Genomic DNA, 25,305 nt, shown 5'->3' with positions numbered 1-25,305 from the left:
ATTCAAAGGGAATGCCATTCAGGGCAACATTTATGTCCCAGTTAAGGGGGATACTATTCTTAGCTGGTTTCATTAGAAATCATTTGGAATATTGCTGGATCCCAATGCCTTTCCTCAAGTACAAGTATGAAAGGTCAACATAGAAAAAAGCAATTCTTTGATTGGTTTTCCAAAAGAATTTCCTGCAGTGTTTTCAGATAAAGTGGGTTGTGTGGAATGTATGTGCATCGTATCCAACTTAAAAAAGATGCCACATCAATTGGATCAACTGCACCTGGCATCTGCCACATCAATTTTATGCATGGTGAGTAATGTTCTTGTTCATCTGCAGGAGGCAGTCAAACAGGATTTAGATCGTTTGGGCTCAGAAGGTGTTATCGAGCCTGTTGAGGCCTCAGAGTGGGTTTCTTCCATAGTGGTAGCCACTAAGAGTCCAGAAGAGATCAAGCTCTGTATTGATTTGAGGCAGCTCAACAAACAGGTAATGGAGGACAGGTTTCCGCTATCTAATATCACGGAAATGGTGAGGATTTTGGGTGGGGCTAAATTCTTTTGCACGTTGAATCTCACCTCAGCATATCACCAGGTGCAGTTGATCCAGAGTCAAAAAATTAGACTGCGTTCATTACCCCATTTGTCGTATTTGGGTTCAATCGCATGCCTTTTGGGTTGTGCTCCGCTGAGTCCATCTTTCAAAGGTTGATGAGTAACATTTTGGGCAACACACGGGAGGTCAAGTTTTTCCAGGCTAATGTTCTGGTTTTCAGTTGACACTTTGGCATCTCATGTAGACAAAGTCAATAAAGTATTGCAAATTTTCAGCAATAAGGGCATTACACTTAAAACTGAGAAAATGTAGGTTTTGTCTTCAGAAAATCAATTACTTGGGTCATGTCATTTGGGCCCAGGGTGTGAGACACAAGAATAGTTTGGTTAGGACCATTTCAGAGCTTGCTTGTCCTGAGAGGAAAGACGAAATACAGACCTTCCTTGGGATGACAGAGTTTTATAGTAGATTTGTGGAGAACTGTGCTAATCTTACTTCTGTCATCAAGAACTTGCTAAAGAAAGGGGTCCAGTATGAGAGGACGTTGGAGTGTCAAAAAGAATTTGAGAACGTCCTTGTTACCTCCTCACAGATGCCAGCGGGAAAGGTCTACGGGCAGTTCTCAAACAGGTTCAGGATACTGATTTGGTCACTATTGCGTTAGTGTCAAGGTCTCTCAAAGATGCAGAGAATAATTATTCTACTATTGAAAAGGAGGGATTGGGGCTCTCACATTAGGAGGACCCAAGATTCTAAATATCTTTGAAACTACTTGTTGCAGATCCTCCATTTTACAGATGTAGCAGAGAAAAGAGGAAAGATTTGCATCTAAAAGCACACAGGATCACTTGTTGGTGAAAATGCAACATGTTGAAAATGGTTTTGACAAATGTATTCCGCCTAACTATTTAGAATTGCTTTTACCAGATTTACAAAACCAGCCTGCTGTAAGCCATTCTCGAATAATCTTTCATTTTGTCATGTTTAATTTTCATTTTGAGGCTTTTAAGGCAGGGGTTCCCCACTTGACCCTCTACTTTTTAGTTCCATGATCCTCTTCCCTGCCTTCCAGTCTCTTGAATGACTCATTTTTTTTGACAAATCTCTTACTGCCACTTCTTTTGGTTTCTTTTTTGAAACCCTTACTTTGTTTCCTACTTTACTCAAATTTTTTCTTTTTTACAAGCTCTTTACGCTCAATTTTACTGCATTTGTTTAAAGCACCTCAATGCCATTTTGTTTTTACAAACCTCTTATTTCCCCTCCTGTTTACACCTGTAAAAAACCCTTTCTCTCTCTTCGACTTGACCTTTCTTTATAAAAACAAAACAACAACAGACTTTCACTCTCTATATACTCAATTTTTTCAAACCCCTTCCTGCTTTACTACAATTTTGTTTTACAAATACCTTACTCCTAACTCCTGCTTTACTCCTTTTTCCAAACCGCTTGAAACCATTTTACATTTACAGCCCCCTTATTCCCCCTCTGCTTTTCTTACTTCTTCAAAACCCCCTTCAAACTTTCCTTTTTTACAAACTCTTTTCTCATTTTTAGCTGCATTTTTTTCCCAAATGCCTTACTCCTTTTCCTGCTGTTCTCCAAATTTGTTTTTAACAAAGTGATTATCCGCTCTCCTGCTTTAGTCCATATTCGTCAAACCCCACACTCTGTCACACTTAACTTTTTTTCTTCAAATATGTTTATTTAATATACAGAAAACATAAGAAATCAAACAAGCAATTTCTTTTTTTAAACAAAACGTCTTACTATTTCCTTTTACCCGTGTACGCCTTCCAACCAGTATACCCACATCCCTTCTTTTTTCCCTCTTACCGCTTTATCAAGCTCACATTTACCTTTTCCATAGAAACATTATGCTTTTGTGGCAAAGGTATCTCATTGTTTTAACTTTTCTCTAAAAACGAAGTTGTCAGCCTGTTCTCGTCAGGCTGGTTTTCCTCATTTTATAAATTTATCAAAATTACAGATTATCCAAAAAGTACAGTACATAAGGTATCAAGACACTTCTTTTAATGTCTTTGAAATATATATCAAGCGCTTAAACTCAAAGGTATGTAAAGGTTGGGGATGAATAAATTAAGATGTACAAAGGTAGCTCAGGAATATCAAAACATAATTTTAATAGGTATTTTCAGCTCCAGGGTTGTAGGTCCCAGGGTGTCGTTCCAGCTATCTTCTTGAACAAAGCACACTTTCTCAATCTAAAGCCAGATTAATGACTACTTTGTAAAACAGGGAAACCATGGTGACATCTGTACCTGCTCCCATCTTTTTTTTCTCTCTCTCTAAGAGAATGGTCAACTCTCGAAGTGGAATTCTTGTGAAATAATTAGGATTGTGACTAGCATCTTTAGAGTATGGCAGTTGAAAATGTTTTCTTGCAAGCCAAATTAAATTCTCCGTGATTGATGCTTTAAGAAAAGTATTGGACCTTCTACCCAGTTTTTTCACACCATGAGAGCAAGTGTGACAAGTGTGACCAGTAATGCATTTGGATCATGCAGCGCCCCCAACATTCCCAACCTGCAAATATAGCGATAAACATTACACTTGCCACCTCCTCACATACAGTTCCTCTTGCACTTCAAAGACTGCTAAAGGCCTCCTGACCTCCTGGTCGGAGTCACTGCTCTCCCCTCGCCCAGCTCCGCCGTTAAGGCACTGCCCTTAGCGCCTTCTTGTGATCCAGGTAGGTGTTTGAGGCCCTCCTTCACCAGCATGCTCCTGGCTGCACCACATCCCTGGTGGTCCAGTGGAAGAGCCTGCTCTTCTGCTAGTTCGTTCTGTGCGTTTCATCCTCTTTCTGTTTTTGCCTCTTTCTGTCTTTTTCCTGTTTTTGCCTATTTTTGCCTTTTTCTGTCTATTCTTCTCGTTTGCCTTCCTGTTTTGCGTTGCCTTTTTCCCTGCCGCTGCTGCCCCCACAGCCCCTCCCCCCAGTGCTTTTCCGCTCCCGCCTCCCAGCTGCTCAGCCTCCACGACCCCTACTTAATAGCAGCAGCGCCGACACACCGTAGAAATTTGGGACCGCCTCAACTCTCACTCGCCCGATGTCTCCTTCCTCACGGAGAACTGGGCCAATGGGAGCTCAGCTTTCGACATCGCAAATGCCGTCCCCGACGGATAGAGGATCCTGAGGAAAGATCGCCCCAACCGCCCGTCCACAAAAGCTCCCTCCGACTAACAACTACCTGCTCGGACAATGCCTCGTCCCTCATGGACCACATCCACTTCCAGATCCAGATCCAGCCCAACCCTAGAATGATGCTCCACGCAACACTCGCCTGCAGACATCCCGGACCCCGCACCCCTTTCACCAACATCGCAGACTTCATCGCTCCCCACTCCTCACCTTCACGGACTACATACTGCTCAGAGACCTGAACTTCCACCTAGACATCAGCGATCCCAACACCACCGCCCTCTTGGAGAACCTCAACAATATAGGACTGAAACAACGTGTCACCACCCCCACTCACACTGCAGCACACACACTCGACCACATCTTTTCCGGAGGAAACAACATTCAGTTCAGCCACACCACAGAACTGCTCTGGACAGACCACCACGGCATCTATTTCTCGTTCTCGAAACCCTCCACAAACAAGTGCACGCCTGCCTCCCATGCAGAAAGTGGAACAAAGTCTCTGAAGAACTCCTCACCTCCGCCATCAGCTGTTCTCTTCCCCCCATTACACCACGCCAACACAGCAGTGAGCAACCTTCGCCAAAGGATTGCCAACTGCGCTAACATGCTCACCCCCCTCCAGATCACCACAAGACAACACAAAACTAAATCCACCTGCTTCACCACGGACCTCCGAGAATCCAATCGCTCTTGCAGACGATTGGAGAAAAAGTGGAGAAACAGCAAATCATCATACAAGGATTTACCAGACCCAACAGCGAAACAACCAACGTCCCTCCCAAGACCTCTGCAACAGACTGAGCTCCTTCTCCACCTCAAGATCAAGACACTCTACGACAACTTCGATGACCAAGACCACAGTACCACCTCAACCCCCCGACCCCCAGTGACGCCTCCTCATCTCTAAGACCATGAAAAGCATCCACTTCGGAGCACCTACTGAACCGACGCACATTGCCACAGGGCCGCCACCACCATCGCACCCAAACTACGCCATACTATTAACTGCTCCCTCGAGAGTGCCACATTCCCCGACGACTGGAAATGCACTGAAGTCAAACCCCTCCTTAAGAAGCCCTCCGCAGACCCGACGGAGCTCAAGAAATTCAGGCCCATCTAAAGACTCCCTTTTGCCACCAAATTCATTGAGAAAGCCATCAACACCCAGCTAGCACACTTCATAGAAACCAACAAACTCCTATACACCTCTCACTACAGTTTCCACAGCAACCACAGCACCGAGACCGCCCTCACAGCAGCCACAGACGATATCGGCGCCCTCTTCGACCAAGGCCACACAGCAGCACTCATCCTCTTGGACCTTTTCAGCAGCCTTCGCAACGTCTCCCACCGCACACTAGCCACCAGACGTCACGACGCCGGCATCCAGGGAACAGCCCTAGACTGCATTCGATCTTTCCTCTTAGGCAGAACACAAAGAAAAACACTCCTGCCACTCCTCTCCGTACCCCAGGGATCCTCCCTCAGCCCCACGCTCTTCAACGTCTACATGGCCCCCCTCGCAACAATTGTCAAAAAACAGGGACTCAACATAGTCTCATATGCCGACGACACCCAGCTCATACTCTCTCTCACATAGGAACCCGACATCACCAGGCACAGCTTCCAAGAAGAGATGAAAGACATCGCAACCAGCTGCCTGAAGCTCAACTCAGAAAAAACAGAAGTCCTCATCCTCGGCTCCACCCCCTATGCATGGGACAACACCTGGTGCCCTCCCCCAAACGGAAACCCACCCACCCCGACGGACCACACACATAACCTCAGCATCATACTCGACTATTCACTCACCAATAATCGCCAGATTAACGACGTATCCTCCACTTGCTTCAACGCCCTCCACATTCTTTGCAAAACCTTCAAATGGATCCCCCCCGATGCCAGGAAGACAGTCACCCACGCACTCATCACCAGCAGACTGGATTGCGGAAATGCCCTCTATGCCAGAATCAACATAAAACTCCTCTGCAAACTCCAGACCGTCTAGAACACCGCAGCCAGACTTATCCTCGAAGTCCCACAACATGACCACATCACTCAACACCTCAGGGACCTCCACTGGCTCCCCGTCAAAAAAAGAATAACCTTCAAACTGCTCACACACGCCTACAAAGCCCTCCATAACAACAGACCCCAATACCTCAACAAACAAATCTCCTTCCACGCCCCCAAGAGATACCTCTGCTCTGCTGAATCTCACCCTAGCAACGGTGCCCCGCATCCACAGGGCCATAGCAGGTGGCAGAGCCTTTTACTACCTGACAACCAAGACCTGGAACGAACTTCCCCTCTGCATCCGACAAAGCCAGACGCTGCACCAATTCAGAAAGGACCGCAAGACAGGACTCTTCGAATGATTTACAGAGCTGCTCGTAACTCCTCCCCCCCCCCCCCCCCCACAGCGCCTTGAGACCCTCACGAGTGAGTAGTGCACTACAAACCTGATTGACTGATGTATGAAAAGAGATAAAGGCTTAAAGATGTCATTTAGTTACACACAAAGGGCACCATTTATTTAGCTATGTTGGCTGTGTAAATTATATTAATTATATACAGTAATAGAGTCTGAGCGGCGAATAGACAGAAGCCACTCATAGTCACAATATTTCAGGCGACATCTTTTCGGTTTTGCCAGCTATTTTTGTAGTTCAGCTATGTCCAAGATCACAGATCCCTGTTCCACAAAGAGAGCAGCAACTGGAGGACTTAATTCTTGTGCCAAGTACTGAGAAAAACTATACATATGTTTATTAGTGTCTTTGAAGACCGAATATGGCACTCAGAAACCTTTTTTAGTGTTTGTCAACAGGTTACGACCTAAGTCATTCAAGGATTGTGAGGTAATCAGGAGACATCATGTTGAAAGTACCAATGACAGGAGTTCAATTTGGGTCAAATGTCCATTTTATAGTCTTCACTAAGGACTTGATGATATTGGGTTAAATAGAGTCTACTTTCTGAAGGAGGCAAATGCTGGATAATAAAGCCAAATTCATCAGGGGGTAGTCTCCTAATGATGCGCTGCAAGGAACAACTTTGAGAAGTCTGTGATATTTTTCTGCACGCCACAAGTGGCACTAGGCTCAGTCTGAATGTCCAGCATCCTGGAACACAAGTGGCTGAGACACTTATGGTCCCCCTGACCCAGTATCACAGTCACTATCCACCTTTCTAATTAGTAAATAAACTGAACAAAATACAATGGACGACTGAGATGGGAGAAAAGTCCAACTTTGGTAATGTTAGTTATAATGGAGACTATATTTCATATGCAGACTTTATATTTTAGAAATATGCCCAACCCTCCAGACATTTTTTTACAAGCTGGTGTGTAGCCAGGTGGTGCCACTTAAGCACAAGGTGTCACACAGGATCATTTAACACCAACCTTACGTGAAAGGCATAAGCAACAAACAACCGCAGAGGAACTTCCAGATTCCATCAGAACCAATGTTAACAGAGTGATGTCAACATTCTTTGCACAAGATACTATAGTTTTACATATTCCTTACCACTGAATGATTACCCAGCAATCCTGAACCATTCTGGATAGAGCAGCTTCGAACACGCAAAAAGAAGCAAACCCACCAGAAAATGTGCTTAATCAAACAAGTCTTCAGTTCTGACATTTTATTCAAGATGATATTATTTTGGAAAAGTAAGCAGCAAACACCAAGTTGCCACCATGCGCATGGTATTGAGGTAGAGGGGCATGAGCCACAACCATTGCAGTCACCATCCTTGTTCCCTTCAATATTTTTCTCACATGATTCCATCAATGCTTTGGTTTCAGCACGCAAATCTAGGGAAGAAATCTTATACTTTTCAAATACAAGACACTGGGCCATTCCACTATCCCCTGGGTCTCCTAAATCTCAGTGGAACCCTTCATGCTAGACATCATTTTGCTTTATCATCAAATTTTCAAGGGTCCACGAAGAATGTCTCACCTGTCACGGTGAAGCCCTAAAACTCCCAAGCCATAGTCATTGGGTGCCCATCTTAGATGTGACATGTGCACACCTGAAAAAATAGCTTAATCCTATAAACGTTTTTAAGAGTTCATCAGCAAACAAACCAATTTAATTTTAAATACTTCAATAACAACTTGAGAAGGCCTTGAACTTAATCGTGGTACGGAAAAGAAACGTGAACGACATCACACCATTATTAGCCTGGTATTTCCTCAGAACAGTTTGGGACTATTAAGCATCATTGTGACTCTTGGGGCTTAAGGCATGTTTCTCAGTGCTGTGACAGTATGAAACAGATGTATAAAGACCCAGGCCAGCAGCTTGCCTTTTTCTAACATAATGAATCTGCAAAGATAATATTATCAATTACAGCTAACATTACAAAAAAGAAGTAGCATGGTAATACATTGAGATTTTTCTTTGTTTTATTAGGGATCACAAAGTATTCAATTCAAACAACTATTTATCATCTGTTAGATTAAAATAAGTTAATTTCATGAAACTATACTATTACTATAAAGATTCAAAAAGAATGAACATAAATATTGAACATTACTAAATCCATTATGTGCTGTAGTTAGCACTTTTCATAATGAATGTCAATGTACTCACTTTATTAACTGCAAAAGAAGTGATGATGTCCGAATCTTTGTGGATAATTCTTGCTCTGCTCACAGGATAACCAAGATCTGCTTCTATCTAAATTAAGAATTCATGCAACACAATTTAGAATGAAGTGAAAAAAATAGGGCACCTTTGCTTCAGAAAACAAGGTTGCAGCTTAGGCTCAGTATATACATGCTGGCCCTTGAGTTAACGAATTTCTCTGCCGCTCCTTTATTTTAATTCTTTGCAGCAATAATTATTTTTATCATGTACATTCTAGATTGCTTCTGAATATCATGTCATTGAATACAGTGCTTTGTCATTCATTTAATTAGCTACGATACTGGCAGATAAATATTCATTATAACAAATACTGACAAAGTGTAGATTGAAGTACTCAGACAACAGTTTAACAATGTCATTAACAGGTAGTCTTTTGTTTAATAAATACCCACAATAGAAACAAGTGTGTACTTCACACTATAATGATATTACTACAGTTTTTTGATATCGGCGTTTGCCAGTGTTCCTCAGCAGTATATTGCAAACAGATTTGTAGACGTATGGAACCTGTATTCAGACATACGTATGTGATGACCCTTGGTTCTTGCTTGTAGTTTGTTCTCCATTGAAGTATTTCCTCTAAATTGGCATGCTTATCAATTCTCCACCTCAATGTTTTTTTGCTTGTAATTTTTACAATATTTGTTATAATAAAGCACAAACGTGTTCAACACAGAAAGTGCCAATTTAAAAGGAAGCCTACAAAAATGTGAGATCTTCATTGCACTGCACCAACAATTTTTAAATGATTTCAATGAGTTTGATTTGAATTATCTGTGTGCCCTGCATGAGAATAATTTTACAGACACTAGGCAGAATTAAAAAGTTGCTATACTACTTTAACTATTGAATTTTTAGGTTTTGTTTTGTTCCTCCGTGGTCCTTAACTATAGACTTACTGATTTTTTTGGAGAATTTCAACTTGTTTATTGAATCTTCAAGCCGAAATGATGATAATTTCTAAGGGTAAACACAATATGTGGGGGTTGGGGGCATGATGGAGATCAGCAGAAGACAAAGTAACCAGTTATGAGAGTCATAAAGATGGAAAGTGTCAAGGGGCAGCAGTTAATGATAGTCATTCTGTGGTGCGAGTACATATGTCAGCCACCATCTCTCTTGGTCCAGGGCTGGGAAGGATTATTTGGCATAAGACCCCCACCAACCAAAGATATAACCATTACACAATTTTACGTAAAGCTGTCTCAAGGTTAATTAATTACCCAGGTAATTATGAACATGAATTGCTCTCAGCAGTAATAAACCACACAAGCCCTCAGGCAGTTATGAGCATCAGGGATTCTAAGCAACAATGCACCTCAATTGCCCCAGGCAGTTAAGCTCCTCAATGGGGCAAGATAGTAATGATCACTAATGGACCCAGCAGAATTACATTTAGTGGCCCAAGAAAGTATTAATGGTCTCAGGCACTAATGAACATCAGTAAGCTCAGGTCCCAGACAGCAATACATCCCAATTACCCCAAACAACAATGAGTCTCATGCAATCATTGAGTCATTACCCCAAACAATAATGAGTCTTATGCAATGATCAGTGGTTTCAGTAATAATGACCAATAATTGTCCATGGTCATTGTAATGTGCACCAATGAGCTTCAGGCAGTAAGGAGCCCTAAAGGTCAGAAGCAGCAATGTACATCAATAGCCACAGACAGGAATGTGACTCAATGGCCTCAAAATGCAATAAGCATCAATTGTTCCAAGCAGTATTGAGCCACAATTCTTCTAACATTAATGAGTATCAATGGCCCCAGGCAGTACATAACATAAAGCTAGGCACCGAACAGTATAAACGTAATTCCTGACCTGAGACAGTAATGCGCCTCAATGGCTCGGCACAGTAATTAGACTCAAATGCCCCATCAGTGACGTACCTGAATGACCCCAGATAGTGGTAAGTCAAAATGTGGACAAGTAGTGTTGAGTTTCAATGGCCCTATAAAGTGATGTGCTTCCATTACCCCAAGCAGTGATTCGTTAGGTCTCAATTTGTGATTCAGACATCAGAACAAAAAAGTGGAACTGCCTCGTTTTTTTAATGTATGTTCTGTTTTTGTGCTCTCAATAACTGATTGAGACAAAATAAAAATGAAAACCATATTAAAGATTCCTATCAGCAACAGACAGAGAACCACAATTGTGAGACACACAATTTGGCACTGTTAACATTGTTTCTATTTTCCTTATGTTTGCATAAAGAGAGATAAAAAAAAAACCATTTTATGGAGGAAAAAATAAACGATTAAATCTGAATGCTGTGTGGGGCCTTAACCACCTCTTACCATCTCTTACCATATTCAATCACACCGCATCCTAACCAATGGAGAGGGCGGCTGCCCAGTTTCCCCATTTCCCCCCTCCCCACATGGCCATGTGTAAGTGGCACCTTTAACATATATATTCATGTTAAAGGCGCCACTTCCACAAGGCCATATGGGGAGGGGGGAATTAGGGAAACAGGATGCGGGGTGATTGAATATGGTAAGAAGTTAGACCTGGCATCTTTTGGTGTGTCTCCCCTATCTTTCTGCTTTCTGATCTCCCGGTTTCGACTCTGGTTTAGTGTCTCTGAGCACTTTCTCACTGATGCTCAGTGTTAAAGTGCAAGTGCTCCTGTTGTAAATTGTGTTATGGATTGGTGTTTCCATGATTGGCATATTTGATTTACTAATAAGCACCTAGTAAAGTGCACCAAGGGTGCCAGGACCTGTAAATCAAATGCTGCAGGTGGGCCTGCAGCACTGGTTGTGCCACCCACACAAGCAGTCCTGTGAGGGGTTCTCAGAGCTGCCACTGTAGTGCCTGCGTTACCTGCCATGTCGACCTAGCAAGTGCACCGACTTGCCAGGCCCTAATCTTCACTTTTCTTACATGCAAGTCACCAATAATGTAGGCCCAAGATATCCCTGTGGGCAGGGTGCCATATATAGTAAATGTAGGACATGTACTGGTGTGTGTACCATGTCCTGGTAGTGAATTTCAGCGTATTTCGTTTTTCACTATGGAAATGCTATCTGTTCCATAGAATAGATTGGAAGTTTGGTTAAAAAATCTTATAAGAATCATTTCCCATTGGGACAAGATAGGGAAATAGAGTTTAGTATGCCTGGACTCAGAATATACATTTTTATGTCCTGTGTTTGAAAAGACCACTTTTAGAAAGTAGGCATTTTCTTGCTTCAGTCAATCAATCAATCAAGAAATTTATATAGCGCGCTACTCACCCGGAGGGTCTCAAGGCGCTTGGGGGGGGGGGGGGGGGGTCTGCTACTGCTCGAACAACCAGGTCTTGAGTTGCTTCCTGAAGGAGAGGTGGTCTTGGGTCTGGCGGAGGTGGATGGGGAGTGAGTTCCATGTCTTGGCTGCCTGGTAGGAGAAGGATCTTCCTCCCATGGTGGTTCTTCGGATGCGTGGAACGGCGGCGAGGGCGTGGCTGGTCGATCGAAGCTGGCGGGTGGGAGTGTAGAAGGTCAGGCAGTTGTTGAGGTACCTGGGGCCCAGGTCGTGGAGAGCCTTGTGTGAGTGGGTGAGGAGTGGGAACGGGATTCTCTTGTTGATGGGGAGCCAGTGCAGGTCTCTCAGGTGTCCGGAGATGTGGCTGTGACGGGGGATGTCCAGAATGAGTCGTGCGGAGGCGTTCTGGATGCGTTGGAGTCTCTTCTGTAGTTTGGCTGTGGTTCCGGTGTAGAGGGTGTTTCCATAGTCCAGTCGGCTGGTGACGAGTGCCTGGATGACCGTCTTCCTGGTTTCGGTGGGGATCCATTGGAAGATCTTACGGAGCATGCATAGGATGTTGAAGCATGAAGATGAGACGGCGTTGACTTGTCTGGTCATCGAGAGGGAGGAGTCCAGGATGAAGCCCAGGTTGCGTGCGTGGTCCGATGGTTTGGGTGCGCTGCCCAGGGCAAGGGGCCACCAGGAGTCGTCCCAGGCGGAGGAAGATGGTCCCAGGATGAGGACTTCCATCTTGTCTGAGTTCAGTTTCAGACGGCTGTTCTGCATCCACTCGGCTACGTCTTTCATCCCTTCGTTTAGGTTAGTTCTGGCAGTGGCTGGGTCGTTGGTGAGGGAGAGGATCAGCTGGGTGTCGTCGGCGTAGGAGATGATGTTGAGGTTGTGTTGGCGTGCGATGGCCGCAAGGGGGCTCATGTAGATGTTGAAGAGGGTGGGGCTGAGTGAAGATCCTTGTGGTACGCTGCAGATGACTTCGGTGGCCTCGGATCTGAACGGGGGGGAGGCGGACTCTCTGGGTTCTTCCGGCGAGGAACGAGATGATCCACTCCAGAGCCTTCTCTTGTATTCCGACGTTGCTGAGGCGTTGTACTAGGGTGCGGTGGCAGACAGTGTCGAACGCTGCGGAGAGATCCAGGAGGATGAGGGCCGCTGTTTTCCCGTTGTCAAGCAGGGCTTGGATGTCGTCAGTGGCTGCGATGAGGGCGGTCTCGGTGCTGTGATTGGCACGGAAGCCAGACTGCGAGGGGTCGAGGGATCCGTTCGTCTCGAGGAAGGCGGCAAGCTGTCGGTTGACGGTCTTCTCGATGACTTTGGCAGGAAAAGGGAGGAGCGAGATGTGGCGGTAGTTCCAGGCGCGGAGGGTGGTGGTGGGGTGCGTCGGTTCGGTGGTTGGGTGCGTGGGCTGTGTGCCGAAGCTGTTGTGTATGTCAGCGATCTTGCTGTGGAAGAACGAGGCGAGTGAGTCGCAGAGTTCTTGCGAGGGGGTGATGGCGTTGGTTTCGGCGCTGGGGTTGGAGAGCTCTTTGACGATGCTGAAGAGTTCCTTGCTGTTGTGTGAGTTGTTGTCTAGTCGTTCCTTGAATGCTGTCTTCTTGGTGGTGTGGATCAGCTGGTGGTGTTTGCGGGTGGCGTGCTTGAGGGCAGTCATGTTGTCTGTAGTTGGGTCTTTGCGCCAGGCTTTCTCGAGGGTGCGGCAGTTCTTCTTGGAGTTCTTGAGATCGTCGTTGAACCAGGAAGCCTTCTTGCTGCCGGGCCTGCTGGGATGGTTTTTCAGGGGTGCGAGTTCGTCAGCGCAGTTGGTGATCCACTGTGTGAGGTTGTTGGCTGCTTGATTGGGGTCCGTTGAGCTGGCGGGAGGATTCTGGTTCAGGGATGTGGAGAGCCGGTCAGAGGTGATCTTGTTCCAGCTCCTACAGGGAACCGGCTGCGGGTGATGGTGAGTCGTGGTCCTTCTGAAGCTGAAGTGGACGCAGCTGTGGTCTGTCCAGTGGAGTCCAGTGGAGTGGCTGAAGGCGATGTCCTTGCTGGAGGAGAAGACTGGGTCAAGCGTGTGCCCGGCGTAGTGGGTGGGGGTGTTGCTGGCCTCTGGCTTTCCTTCCTGATGACGTCGAAGCGATGAGAGCTGCCTGCAGAAATTTAAAAAGGCAGCAGGACAGTAGATGGCGGGAGTCGAACCCCAGAAGCTGAGGTCACGTTCTGTTACAGTTTAAATAGTGTTTGTTAACGAGTGACAAATTACCCGTGATCAAGGCGGTCACGCCGAAACGCGTTGGGTATGTGGCTTGGTTTTGTCGAATAAATCATTTTCAAGCCCATGACAGTGTTTGGACTCTCTTTGGGATGGAGTGCATCTAATGCTTTGACGCATTGTGGATTGTTATGGAATACAGGAAGCCTTGGACCCTGTGATGGCACCGCGGTGTAAGTGTCCCGGGAAAAATCTGAGGATGTGGTTCGAAAAAAAAAAAAATATATATATATATATATATATATATTACCTACTGGCGGTCACCAGTAGGTAGTTATAGTTAGGACCCCTTTTCCATAGGAAAACCTCAACATTCTATTTTATGTTTAAAACGTTTTTATTGAGACAAAACAAACCATGGGGGAGGGGGATAGGAGGGCAGGATACATGGAATACAGTCAAAGAAAAAGGGTGCAACTCCAGAGGGTTGGCAATAGGTAGCGCGGTGGGTCAGGGGGAAAAACACAGTAAATGAAAGCTAGAAATACAAGCTGTGAAATCCCCGCACGCGTATCCGACACCCCAAATCTAAGCAATAAAAACCCCCCCATCAACACCTCAATAGAACACAATCCCCCCCCTCCCATCCCCCATCCTCCCAGTAACGAAACAACAACACTCCCCCCCCCCCCCCGTCCTATGGTCCCGCATCAGAGTAATCCTAACCAGGAAGCCCCGCACCCCCCTCCCCTCCCCGGGGGGTCCCCGTCTCACATGTAAGCTAGTCCGCCGGGGTCACCGGCGGCATCAGCCTGAGAAGTCTAAGATACCTCGGGCAGGTGAGCTCCCGGAATTCAGTGGACAGCAGCGCTAGAAAGGGTTGCCATAGCTCTTCAAATTGGTCTATCTCCCCCGCAACCGTAAGCGACAGCTTCTCCATCCCCAGCACGTGCCAGAGCCTATGCAACCAACCGGTGATGGAGGGGACGGTGGTTGTGCGCCAGTGGATTAGAATGTTCTGAACCGCAGACCCCAGCGCGATTGCGATCTGCCTACCCCTACGGGACTTCAGTGGGTACATTAGGTCATTGGGGAGGCCCAACAGGACATACGCCGGGAGTCGCGGCAGCTCTATCCCAAAGTGCTTATCCACCTCGTCCAAGACTTCCTTCCAGTAGGCGGTCAGCACTGGGCAATCCCAAAGAATGTGTGTAAGGGTACCTTCCTGCCCGCAGCTCCGCCAGCACCCCCTGTCAGTGTGTTTATGCATTTCATACAGTCTCTCCGGGGTGTAGTACCAGTATGTGGACACCTTAGTAAAGGTCTCCGTAAGGCCCGTGTGATATATAGAGTGCCGCGCCCGATACGCAATTTTGTCCCATTCCTTGTGGCTGAGTGTCCTACCCAATTCCCTGTGCCAACGCTCCCTCCCCGGGTTGTAATAGTGAAACGGCGGGGGTTGTAGGTATTTGTACAGATCGGTGATCAGTTTAGCGTCGGAGGTCCGAGTAGCCAACCACCTCTCATACGGTGTAATTGGACGGGCGGCGGTGGCACGCACCTGGGGCTGGAGGGCCCAATGCCGAACTTGCATGTAGCGCAATCTGTCCAGCTCCGTCAGGCCGAACTCCTGGCGGAGTTGCTGAAAAGGAACCACTCCTTCCGGGCTATAGATCTGGAAGAGTGCCCTGCAGCCCGCCTGCACCCAGTGGGAGAAAACCCCCGGCTCCATCCCTGGGGAGAAGTCCGGGTTGCCCGCAATGGGCGTGAGCGGCGAAGGGAAGGTGGTAAGGCCCCGGGCCTCACAGACCGCGTCCCACACACGCAGGGGGACCCGCGTAACAAAGGAAGCGTAAAGATTAGGGGGGCGATGCGCGCGGCGCAGGAATGGAACCTCTTGTAAGGTGCGGCCCGCCACTGCCTGGTCTTGGAAGAGCCAATGTTTGTCGGACTCCCACCTGCTCCACTCCACCAGATAGCGGAGCTGTGCCGCCTGAAAGTACTTACGGAGGTCCGGAATGCCGAGACCCCCCGCTTCCGGAGCAAGCGTGGAGAGGACCCTCTTCATGCGTGGCCTGCGGCCCTGCCAGACAAAGCGGGAGATGTCAGCCTGCATTTGTCGTATCCAGCCCACCGGGGGTTGGAGCGGAAGGGCCCGGAAAAGATATAGTATCTGGGGCAACACCGTCATCTTGACCGCCGCGATTCGCCCCAGCCAGGACAGCAGGCCTTTGTTCCAGCGGCCAAGCTCGTCCTTGATCTTCCTGCTGAGGGAGGCATAATTGGCCGTAACCATCTCCGGTAATGTAGGCGCCAGCAGAATCCCCAGATACGGCACCGTGGACGAGGACCACTGCATGGGGAAGAGCCGCTGAAGATCCCTCCTGGTTTCCGCAGCCAGGGACACGTCTAATGCCATCGACTTGCTCATATTTATTTTGAAGCCGGCCACCCCCGCAAAGGCGTCCAGCTCTCGGAGGCAAGCAGGCAGCGACCTCCTAGGGTCGTCCAAAGTCAGCAGGACATCGTCCGCGTAGAGACTGACGGTGTGGACGTACTGGCCCATCCGGACCCCGACAGCATCCGGATTATTACGAATCCGCTGAGCAAACGGCTCCATGTAGAGGGCAAACAAGAGCGGCGAAAGAGGGCAGCCCTGCCGCGTGCCGCGCTCGATGGCAAAGCCACCGGAGCTACACCCGTTGACTCGCACCGACGCTGAAGGATGCTTATAGCAGTTAAAGACCATGGTGCGGAACTTATCGCCGATTCCCAGTTTCTTGAGGACCAGCTCAAGATACGGCCAGTGAACTCTGTCGAAGGCCTTCTCCGCATCAACGGACAGCAACATCCGCTCCCCCGAGATCCTTGAGGCCTTCTCCAGAACATGCGTCACCCTCTTGGTGTTGTCAACCGTCTGTCTGCCGGGCACAAAACCAGCCTGGTCCGCCTCCACCAGGTAGGGGAGGTGTGGACTCAGCCTGGACGCGAGAATCCCCGTGTACAACTTGAGGTCGACATTTAAAAGCGAGATGGGTCGGTACGAGCCGCAGAGGGCCCGGTCCTTCCCAGGTTTCGGGATTACCGCGACCGTCGCCCTCAGGAGATCCGGAGGGATGGCTCCCGGTTCGGAGAAAGAGTTAAATAGCCGAGTAAGGACAGGGGCCACGGCCGTGCAAAAAGTCTTGTAAAATAGCGACGTGTACCCGTCCGGGCCCGGGGCCTTGCCATGTTTCAGCCGCGCGATAGCTGAAATCACTTCCTCAACATGGATGTCCCGCTCCAGGTGGTCAGCCTGAGCCGGATCCAGTACCGGGAGGGTCACCGACTCCAAATAGCCGTCGGCATCCCGTGGCGAGGAGGGCTCCTCAGCATACAGCGCCTCGTAGAAGCCGCGGAAAGACTCCGCTACCTCCGCGTCCCCGGAGACAACCCCCCCGTCCGCGCCCACCAATTCTTTCACAACGCTGCGCTGTTGCGCGACCCGGAGCCGGTGTGCTAGGAGCTTGCCACATCTGTCCCCCCCAGTGTAGTAGGCATGTTTCAAGCGTAGGGCGGCGTACTCCGCCCTGTCAAGATCCAGAGCCGACAGGAGCTTCCTCGCTGCCTTCAACTGCCTCCACACCCTCGGCGCCCCCGTACGGCGGTGGACCTGCTCAAGCTCCCGGACTTGAGCTGTCAGCTCATCCCTCTTCAGTTGCCGCTCCTTATTCTCAGCTGCAGAGATAGAGATGAATTCCCCCCGGAGGACGGCCTTCAATGCCGCCCACTGTGTCGCCTGCGAGGTGTCAGTATTGCTATTGTGGGTGAGATAGTCCTGTATGACCTCCCCGATGCGTTGCACCACCGACTTTTTGTGTAGAAGTGTATCCCGGAGGCGCCACACCCCCCGAGAGGGGGAGGCCGCCGGCCACTGGAAAACGCCGGTGACTGGGGAGTGGTCAGACAGGGTCAGGACCCCGATGTCCGCCGCCGTGGCAGCGGCACGCATCGGTCCACTCACCAGGAGGTAGTCCAGCCGTGAGTAGGTTCGGTGTGCGTGCGAGAAGTAAGAGTAGTCCCTATCCGTGGGGTGCATGAAGCGCCAGAGGTCGCGCAGATCCATTTCCGCAATCCGGGCCCTCCCAGCCTGGGACAGTTCCCCCGTCTGCGGGAAGCGCTGCGCCGATCTGTCCATCACAGAGTCAAAGACAATGTTGAGATCTCCCCCCAAGATAATGTGGCGGTCGGGGGAAGCAGTGACATCCACCAGCGCGGAATCTAGGAAGCGCTCTTGGTGATCGTTTGGGCTATAAACGGAGCCGACCGTAAATGCTATGCCTCCCAGGCGCATGCGATACGCAAGGAGCCTCCCCTTCTGTTCAGCACACTTATGCAACACCTCCCCCCGAAAGGAGCTCGCTAGGAGAATGGCTACCCCCGCCGTCTTGTTCGCTGCCGAGGAAAAGAACTGGGTAGGGAACTTAGCAGAGCGCATCCTATGGCAATCTCGGGGCAATAAGTGTGTCTCCTGCAAAAGGCAAATGTCCGCCTGCGTCCCCTCCAGCAACGACAGGATCGCTCTGCGCTTCACCGGGTTGTTCAGACCCTGAACATTAAGGGTCACTACCTTTAGGCCCGGCATTCCTCGCGGGGGTCGGGAGCGCCATGCAATGGGCAGGGAATCAGCGGGTGGGGCGCGCGGGGCCGCAGCGCAGGACAAGCCAAAACAAAGCGGGCATAGACAACAGCGGACGGGACCTTCCCAACCCCAAAACAACCCCCTCCCCCACCCAAAACACAACCCTGGCAACTAGCCACCCAAAAACTCAAACACCCCATAGTCTCAGTCAAGCCCCAAAACGGGCAAGTCCGTAGAAAAGAGCGAAGTGGACGTCCAGCCATTCACCTCCAACCGCTCCCCCCCAACCCCCCCGCCCCGTACCAAGCAGGTAAAGAAGCTAAAGACATCTCCCCCCGGAGTGTGTGTTAGGCCGTCAAGGCCACGCTAGAGGAGCCGGTCGAGTCCCCGGCCGCCGCCCTCAGGGCGTCGGCCATGTCCGCTCTGATGGTAGGGGAGTCCGGGCGCCCCACACTGGTCGCTGAGCGCCGCCTCGTTGACCTCCGCCGGTTCCGTCTCTCCGAGGACCTCCACGACGGCGTAGCTCCCTCCTCCTCCGCCGCCGTGAGCCCCAGGACACCACAAATGTCTTGCAAGGAGCGTAGCTGGTGTAACACTCCGTTCCACCGAAAAATCAGGCGGAAGGGGTGACCCCAAGAATACGGCGTCTCATGCTCGCGCAAAAAGTCAGTGGCAATCCTAAAGGACCTGCGTTTCTGCAGAGTGATGGCGGAGAGGTCCTGGTAAAGCGCCACCGGCCGATCCCGGAAAGTCAGGGGCTGTTTCCTGCGGGCTTCAGCCATGATGCGTTCCTTTAGTGGAAAGTCGGGCAGGAAGGCCAGAATGTCCGGTGGAGGTGCCGATGACTGGCGCTGCCGGCCAACCCTATGCGCCCTGTCAATGCTGATGGGAAAGTCCGCAGCTTCCCCCAGGATCTCTCGGAACAGGGCCCGCAGGTAGCTCCCCAGATCGGACCCCTCGTCCGCAGTCGGCACGCCACGCACTCGGATGTTGTTCCTCCGAGATCTGTTCTCAAGGTCCTCGGAGTGGGCCTGGAGCTCCACACACTGTTCCCGGAGGCGAAGAACGTCCTGCTGGAGGTGGACTATCTCCTCCGCTCGCTGTTGGCCCTCCGTCTCCACCGCTTCCACACGCTCGCCAAGGCCCTCCACCTCCCTGCGCACTTCTCGGACCTCGCTGGCCACCTCCCGCTTCAGTGTCTGGAAGTCCTCCCTGAGGGAGCTGAACAGTTCCTCCATAAAGGCCCTCGTGACGGGTGGCTCCCCTCCAGTCACATCCGCCGGAGCCCGGGAGGGCCCTGGTGAGTGCTGCGTCCTGTCCCGCAAGTGCTGGGCCCTGCCAAGCATGTCCGGCAGGGTACGGTCCCCTTTCTTCGGGCCTCCTCTTCCAGACATCGCTAGCTCCGCAGTCGGGCACCGATCCAGGCGCTCCAGGGATGCTCAGCCGCCGGCTAGCACTCGACCTGGGTATCCCCCACGAGTGAAGTCGCTGCGTCACAGGTGACAAAATGGCGGCCCAGTCCGGTCACCGTCAGCCGCAAGAGCTTGTGTGAGACAACCAAGGGGGCCGCAGCAGAGGGGTCTCATCAGCACATCCCTCCGGTAATCAGCCCAGCAGCAGCGGGGGTCACTTGCATCCAGCAGCCAGGACTCCGGCGAAGGCTGCCACCACTGCTCCTTCGGGGACAAAATGGCGGCCGGGCGGAGCAGGCCAAAACGACCAGGCCCAATGACACCACCGGGGCCCCCGAGGCACCCCACAGTAAAATAAGTTCCACCACCGGCCCCCGTCTGTCACGCACAGGGGCCCAGATGGTCCAACCCCATCAGGGAGTCCGCTGTACCTCGGCTAGGGGTTAGGGCCTCCGCAGTGCGAGGCGTCGCCGTCACCAGTCTGAGTGCCAGGGCACCCGTCCCAAGCCTTCCACACCGTCGGGTCCCTTCCCGCAAGGCTCCTTCAGTCACCGTCGAACGGCGGGCCAGATCCCCTCCAGATCGCAACTTTCAGCACCAGGCCCAGCCGAGGCGCCCGGACAGCTCTCCAATGCGCTCCGCCCCTCGGGCTCGCCGTCGCCGTTCCTTGGTCTCGATCGAACTTTTTGGGGGGGTTCCCCCGAGGCGATCCGAACCAAAACAGCACCAATGTGCACCCCTGATGCTCCGCCACGCTCCTCTCCCGCGCTGAGCCTCAGCGGGGGGAGAAAAGCATAAGAAAAGGGCTCTAGCTTGGCCGGGCCGGAGGAGCTACGGGAGGAAGCGTCCGCTCACCCCGCCATCTTGGCCACGCCCCCTCAACATTCTATTTTGAATAACTTTGGCGCCGGTCGATGAATCCTCGCGAATTTCTCAAAATAGGTGGGGCGCTACGCTCCGCTCCTACCCTGAAAGTCTCGGGGGGATTCGTCAAGCGGGGGCTGAGATAAAAGGGGGGTCCCAAAACGCGTTTTTCCCATGCATTTTTCCATAGGACCTTTAGAACGAGCTACAGCCCGAACGGCTGAACAGAATTACTAGAAATTTGGCAGAGAGGTAGTCCCTAGGTCAAGGAAGTGCCTTTTGTAGGTTTGGTGTAAATCTGTTCAGTACATTCTGAGAAAATAGCCTTTAAATCAATATATATATCTGAGCCCGCTTACGGTACGCTTACCGTACGCTTACCGTAAGCGTACGGTGGCGTGCGCGAGCGCGATTCTGATTGGCTCTTAGATCTTAGTAAACATTCGAATCGGCCGAAACCAGGAAGCGGCGTCCGCCATTTTGTCTCTCGCATTGAGAGTTATTTCTCAAACTTGATGCCCAAAAACATGTTACGGGGCATTTTTGACAACTCCCTCCCACACAGTCATGTTGAGGGAGTCCCCAAACATCCCCCAAGAGCAAAAACGGTTTTATTTTTTTTTCGGCAATTTCGCCGAGTACGCTTACCGTACGCTTACCGTAAGCGTACGGTAAAAAAATAAAAATAAAAAAAACACTATCCACACTTACCCCACCCCCTGTGCTTTTGGTGGCCGGAGGCCACCAAATGTACAGGGCTTATTAATAGGTAAAAAAAACTAAATTTTGGCAACATGAAATTATAAAATCGAAATAAAAAAAACACTATCCACATTGACCCCACCCCCTGTGCTTTTGGTGGCCGAAGGCCACCAAATGTACAGGGCTTATTAAAGTTGATAAAAACCGTGCACGGAACGAACTGCGTTAAGTGGGCGCGCACGCCTCGAATGGCGTAAAGTAACTTAGCATTTAAAAAACCGTACAAATTCACTGAAAAAACCATAGGTTTCACACACGTTATAGTTAGGAATTAGCATTTAAAAAACCTTGCAAATTCACTGAAAAAACCATAGGTTTCACACATGTTATAGTTAGCGGAAATTTTACTGATAAAAAACCAGTGAAATTGCCCCGTTATAGTTAGTGCTGGCAACTATAACTCACGCGACCGCAATCTTCTGCTGATGACATATGTGTCTTTATGAAAAAAAAATATTTGTAATATATGTATAGCTAAAAATGTATGGAAGAAGACATGGGCAAATAAGTGTCTAAATACAGTATTAGCATCAGCAGAGGATTGCGGTCGCGTGAGTTATAGTTGCCAGCACTAACTATAACGGGGCAATTTCACTGGTTTTTTATCAGTAAAATTTCCGCTAACTATAACATGTGTGAAACCTATGGTTTTTTCAGTGAATTTGCAAGGTTTTTTAAATGCTAATTCCTAACTATAACGTGTGTGAAACCTATGGTTTTTTCAGTGAATATATATATATATATATATATATATATATTTTTTTTTCCCTCCAATTCGGCAACTGATTCAGTCCTCCATTCCAAGCAAACCCATGATGGAAGAGGAGGACTGGAACAGCTGAACAGCAACTGTGAACAAGTCATGTTGCTCCCTCATGCCCTTGAATAAAGCAGAGGAAATTATATTGGATAACACATGGGTGCTGAGGTAACCCTCCCAGGTGCTTGGGCAAGGCTGGGGGTCTTCTAAATTGGCACAGGTGCATTAGTACCTCCAATATGGGGTAAAAGAGGGCATGTACCTCAGCTATACCTATGGCGCTCTTTGTGCTCCATCACCCATGGCTCCTAATAGATTAATTTTACAGGCATAGCTGGTGTGGCCCCACTTCCTGTGGAGTTTTAAGGAAAGAAGGAAAAAACACAGTAGGAGCCGAGCATGGACAGTAAATAAGTATCAGCAAATATTCTGGAAACGGAGGGATTTATTACTACTACTGTGTCAGAGTTTTTATAAACGTTTCATTTAAAAATAGTCAGACTAAAGGAGCACAAAGAAGAATTCTATCAAAGCCTACTCTATGTCTACTCATCACCATAAAATAATATAGATAAAACCTTGTAGTTTTGAACTCTGAACGGTCAGGTTAATATTCCTTTATGAAACAACAGTGGCCCTCATGGGCAGAATTAGGATCACACTATTTTATGTCAATAATTTAAAAAACAATAACGTGGTTAGAGGCCTTGCCGAGATTCACACTGTTGAGCTGTCAGAAATGTCTTCTGTGACATGGAGCATCTCATTTACCATTGCAGTGTGGTATAGAAAATGAGAAGTGCCTTTAGCTAAAACGTTCAGGATAATCAAGGGTGGAGCTAATAATTTGGTCTTCTACAGCGTTTTGATTTTAATGGAACAAGTTACTTACCTTCAGTAATGCCTTTTCTGGTAGAGACTCTGTCCAACCACAGATTCTGCACCTTATAAAATCCCCCACACGTGAGACTGGATCAGTTCGAAATAGAACCACTGTGTGCTGAGAGAGGATGTCTGTGCCTCTGCATCAACATCCTTCACACGCGTGGTCCCATATAGGCGCCACCCATGCATGCTGATATCATTTCCTGTTTTGACTCTTCCGCGCTCGCAGACACAGAGCCAAAATCAAATTATTTATGAACAGTGTGCAGATTCCTAGATTGGGATCTTTTTAGGTGAAACAGTCCAGTTCACAAAATGGGGAGAATGAGATAGTCTCTACCACAAAAGCGTTACCAAGTCACGTTATGGCCACCAAGAACACTGTTTGAAGGATGAGCAATCTGAGAGGACAGCTTTGCATGGGCTCCAATGGAGAACACATGGGGAAGGTCAAAACTAAATTCACATTCCACCAGAGCATAACGAAAGGTGAAGGATAAAACAATTATTGAAGCCCTACAAGGAACCACATCACAGCTGGGGATTCAAACAGGGAAGGAGGTTCCGGCAAACTTGAGAAAGGCTGAAATAGCTGACAGGTTACCTCCTATGGTGCCCAAAGTAAGGTATTGCTGGGCTACAGACTACAGAAACAACAAAGCCTCGGACAGCTTGGCATAAAGTGGATCAACCTGGCTGGTCGAACACCAAGCCACAAATTTGTCCCAATGGCAGGCATATACAGATTTAATAAAGGGATGCCTGGCAACCAAGATAATATCACCAACTTCGGGAGGAAGGCCAAAGATGCCCAATTACCACAGCTCAATCTTAACGCATAGAGGTGGAGAGTGTGCATACTTGGGATGCAGGACCTTACCCTACTGCTGCGGCAGGGGGTCCTCCTAAAGGGGCAGCCCAATCGGAGGAAAAATGCTCAAGCTCAGGAGTTTTGAATACCATACTAAAAACCTGGCTTTTTACTTTTTAGATATCAGCCTTGATTGTTAGTTTAGGGATTTCTCATTTTTCTGCTTTTTCTTTTCCGTTATGTTGTGGTACAGGTTTGCAATAAAGCGCCGGGACACTCTTTGAGTAGCCGTGCGCTATACAAGACAAATATAACATAACATAACATAACATACTTTCAATACCCAATGTTGTGCCACTAAGATGACTTAGACCTGGTCCATCATGATCTTCTTCAGAACTCTGGGCTGGAGTGGTATCAGCAAAAAGGCATACAGGAGTCCCAAATTCCACTCTATGTGGAATTTGTCTTCTAGCAAGTGCCGCGTTGGAAGCTTCCATGTGCAGAAGTGCTGACATTGCACATTCTCGGTAGTGGGGTATAGATCAAGCCAAGGTTCTCCCCATAGGCGGAAGAGACCTTGTACCACCTCCGGGTGCAACCGCACTTGCCCACCTTGGGGTTAAAAAATACCGCCAGGTGCTGCACCACCAGGAAAATCCCCTAGCACGCCCACTACATCCAGAGACGTAGAGCATCCTGGCACAGAGTCCATAATCAACCATCATGGCGGTGTTGCTGTCAGTGAACACATGAAGCAGCCTTCCTTGAATGGATGGGAGGAAGGCTTTCAATGCCAAAAGGATGGGTCTGTGCTCCACCAAGATGATGTGAAGCTAAGCCTCCGCCAGTGACCAGAGGCTTCTTTTCTCCACCTCCCGCAGATGGTCTACCCATCTCAGAAGTGACGCATCTGTCAACACTGTCAGCTCTGGGCTGGGAAGGTAGAGGGTCTGCCCCCTCCTCCCATGTGGCATGTTAGGACTTCACAGTAGGGTAAGTCCCTTAGTATGAGTGAGTTGGTACAGATTTTTTCAATGTGGCACTTTTACCACTGACCATGGTATGCTGACTGGTTCTGAAGAAAACCACACATTTTGTGACACAAGTAGTATTCGCACAACTATTTCTGCGTGGAATTAGCATGTTTGCATGACTGCATGTATATTAGTACCATCAAAGCATTGACACAGATTGAGATGTTATGGGTGATAATCACCAACAGTGAAGGATCATGAATAAACCTGATACATTGCTTTCCTCAACGATACAGTGCTGTTGATAAATAGCTGTTTTCTTTACCATAGGTATCAAGATCTTAAGGCTACTGAATGGCTAGTAAATACTCACCTTTCATGCAAGTTAGAG

The 25,305-nt window shown here is 48.8% G+C and overlaps 1 protein-coding gene across 2 annotated transcripts in view; it reads right to left on the bottom strand.

The window, feature by feature from the left end:
* DMXL1 (Dmx like 1) overlaps nucleotides 1-25,305 on the bottom strand; it is a 1,781,042-nt gene that overhangs the window by 214,173 nt on the left and 1,541,564 nt on the right. For both annotated transcript variants that reach the window (XM_085632653.1, XM_085632652.1), the window contains one exon: nucleotides 8,324-8,410. In XM_085632653.1, coding sequence (XP_085488779.1) covers nucleotides 8,324-8,410 — 87 coding nt within the window. The remainder of the gene's footprint in view (nucleotides 1-8,323; nucleotides 8,411-25,305) is intronic.

This window comes from Triturus cristatus, chromosome 2_1 (genome assembly GCF_964204655.1).
Source record: "Triturus cristatus chromosome 2_1, aTriCri1.1, whole genome shotgun sequence".
NCBI classification, from domain to species: Eukaryota; Metazoa; Chordata; class Amphibia; order Caudata; family Salamandridae; genus Triturus; species Triturus cristatus.
This window is presented reverse-complemented; position numbering and strand designations above follow the sequence as displayed.